This window comes from Pteropus vampyrus, unplaced genomic scaffold (genome assembly GCF_000151845.1).
Source record: "Pteropus vampyrus isolate Shadow unplaced genomic scaffold, Pvam_2.0 Scaffold99, whole genome shotgun sequence".
Taxonomy (NCBI): domain Eukaryota; kingdom Metazoa; phylum Chordata; class Mammalia; order Chiroptera; family Pteropodidae; genus Pteropus; species Pteropus vampyrus.
Window position 1 is genome coordinate 3,987,340 of NW_011888880.1, and position 2,866 is coordinate 3,990,205.

The 2,866-nt window shown below is 34.3% G+C and overlaps 1 protein-coding gene across 1 annotated transcript in view; it reads left to right on the top strand.

The window, feature by feature from the left end:
• Window positions 1-2,866, top strand: part of PREX2 (phosphatidylinositol-3,4,5-trisphosphate dependent Rac exchange factor 2) — a 192,216-nt gene that overhangs the window by 33,272 nt on the left and 156,078 nt on the right. Inside the window, exon 8 of the mRNA XM_011364627.1 lies at window positions 734-837. Coding sequence (XP_011362929.1) covers window positions 734-837 — 104 coding nt within the window. The remainder of the gene's footprint in view (window positions 1-733; window positions 838-2,866) is intronic.

Below are 2,866 nucleotides of genomic sequence, written 5' to 3' on the forward strand. Positions count from 1 at the left end.
TGTTCAGTCATTCAACTTCAAACATACATGACTACCTAATTTATTATTGCAAATGTTCATCTGTAAATCTGGATGTTTTTACTCTGTTACAAACTTTTAAAAAGATTAAAGGTCGGTATTAAACATGCTATACATAAAGGTTTGGAATATTTTGGAACTGTTTAAAAAAAGGCCTTTACAAAGGATTGTAAATGTATTAAGAGACTTATTCGACAAGCATACAGTTATCATATCATATAGGAAAAATAATTTCAGCTAGATGAGGCTTAAGCACCTCTAGCACAGTCAGTTTCTTTGCAGAGGGATTGTAAGTACTAACTGAATTTTACCAGGGCTTGAAGCAAAATGGGAATTACCAGCTAGTTACTGAAAAATGAGAAATGAGGGTGAAAGAAATCAAATGGAATTTTAACCAACTATTAGTTCCTCTCACAGTTTGACTGGACACCTTTGAAGTCCTATATTGAACAAAAGCACATATTTACTTTCCTACGTGTATCATGTCCTCAGCCCAGATCTTCAGTTTACTTTAAAAGCTGGCATATAAGTCACATCTTATGTAGCAACTAGTGCTGTTATGAATGGGAAGACACAAGTAAACACCAGGAGCCTAACCCTTGATATCAGTGATTGAATCAATATCTCCTTTTCAAAGATTTGCTTAAATTATATTCCTTTGACATTATTTTGCATTGAGTGGACTAATACTTTTGTGATTTCACTCCATTATAAGACGATTGAAGAACAGCAAGGCATCTACAGATGGACATCGGTACCTTTTCCGTGGCCGGATCAATACAGAAGTGATGGAAGTGGAGAATGTGGATGATGGAACAGGTAAGTGATTCGTAGATTTAAAATAAAATGCCGGTGGTAAACTCCCTCAGAAGACGTACTTCTCACTTGAGTAATTCATGTGCACTGCATTAGAGTTTAGAGATACTTTGCTAGGTAGAGCAGTCAGAGGAAAAAGGACTATTCGACTATGTTATAGAAATACTGGATATTTTTGTACATGGCAGGTAAAGGTAAAATGCTTCTTCTTTTCTAAGTAAGGGACTCCATTAGACAGCCGATTGCATTGATGTAGCTCAAAACCTGCAGAAGAAATGATTGCATTTGAAATGAGACTAAGCTTTTAGCCAATATGTAACTATCTCAAATCTTTTGAAAATTAAACATGATGATACTTTTATTTATAATGTTTAATAACTTGGATTATATTATAGTTATATCTCAGCATAGAAAGAGAATTATTTCATTGATGATATGACATGTAGAAATGTAAAAGTTTGCACATTTATTTTAATATATTAATGTTATTCATTACTTCCTGTGTTTAAGAAAGATGGTAGCTATTGAGTTTGTGGCCAAATTTCCATTCTACCATTCTCTAGATCTGTCATTTCAGTGAATTCTAACATAATTTTTCTTCAAAGATTCTTTCTGAGGATATTAGTGTGATCATGATGCTATAACAAATATTCAGCTTAAGAGCTAAGTAGGAAAGCTATTGAATTTCCTAGAATTAATTTTTATGGTAATTTTCATAGTACAAGCTTGGAAATCCATTCAAAAATTAGCACCAGATAATTTGTATTCTGTCTTACAAACTAATTTATTTGTGATACTGGCCTTGTAATATGACAGCGTAGGGGAGGAGGGTGTGTGAACATGAACAATTTAATTTTTTTCCCCACCAATTTATTATAGTGTATCAATTGGCTATTTTTATAGGACTTAAGGAGGGATTGTGGTGTATTTTGAATTAATGCTTTTTACTTCCTTAGTGTTTCCATCGACACTTATCTGACATGAGTTTTGAGGTTCTGCTACTTTGTATAGGATATGAATGTGAATTAAAAATGTAAAGGCAAGAAGAAATGTACAAAACTTCCTTTTGAAAACAAACTGTAATTTCTTTATAGGTGAGAAAATCCTCTGTCAGTTTGAATCTCTATATTTTCAGAAATTATTATTGAGTGTGAATGGGATTATGGATATACACATATAATACAGACAAATATATATGTGTATAGAATACAGACTAATATATAATATAATCCTATCCTTGTTCAAATGGAACATGGAACTTTTAAAGACCCTACAACTCCACAGCATCGTTTGATACTGCATCCTTGAAATAGTTGAGTCTGATCACAGATAGCGTATGATGATTTTGGAACTAAAAAGCATATGGGAATCAGATTATGGGAGAATAAGCGGCAACCATGTCTGCCTCTACTCAGAACTTACCAAATGAAGTAGATCATTTGAGAACAAACGAACAAACAAACAAACAAACAGGTACCATACCATGAAGTCATTTTTCTAAACCACCTTCAACGCTGTGTGGCTTAGCTCTTGTCTTCCCGCCACTACTGCATGGTGACTCTCAGGGAAGACAAATAAAAGTGTCACTTCGATTGGTACAGATGCCGATTCAGGCCTTTGTCACATGTTTTCCCATCTTGGAATCTGCCTTGCAGACCATCATGCCAGTAAAGGCTGGTTATAAGTAACATCGCTGTTCTCCACCAGCTGTTAAGCAGAGAGCTAACGTGGAGGGTTTTCTGTTGACATATTTAAATCCAGCATGACAGTTGAGAAAAAATTTTATTGAGACCTAGGAAAAGACAATAAATGTGAATTCATACTCGAAGTTTTTTTTTGAGTTTCTACTCATGGCAGTTATATGTAATGATGTGGCTTTAAAGAGCGTGTGTACTTTTCACCTATGTGCAGTGACAGCGGATGGGTGTTTGTACATTTCCATTTGTTACAGATTAGGTAAATGCACTCCCATTATGTTCCAATCACTTGGTCTGAATCTTATTATGTGGTTCATTCAGTAATCGAAAATTGT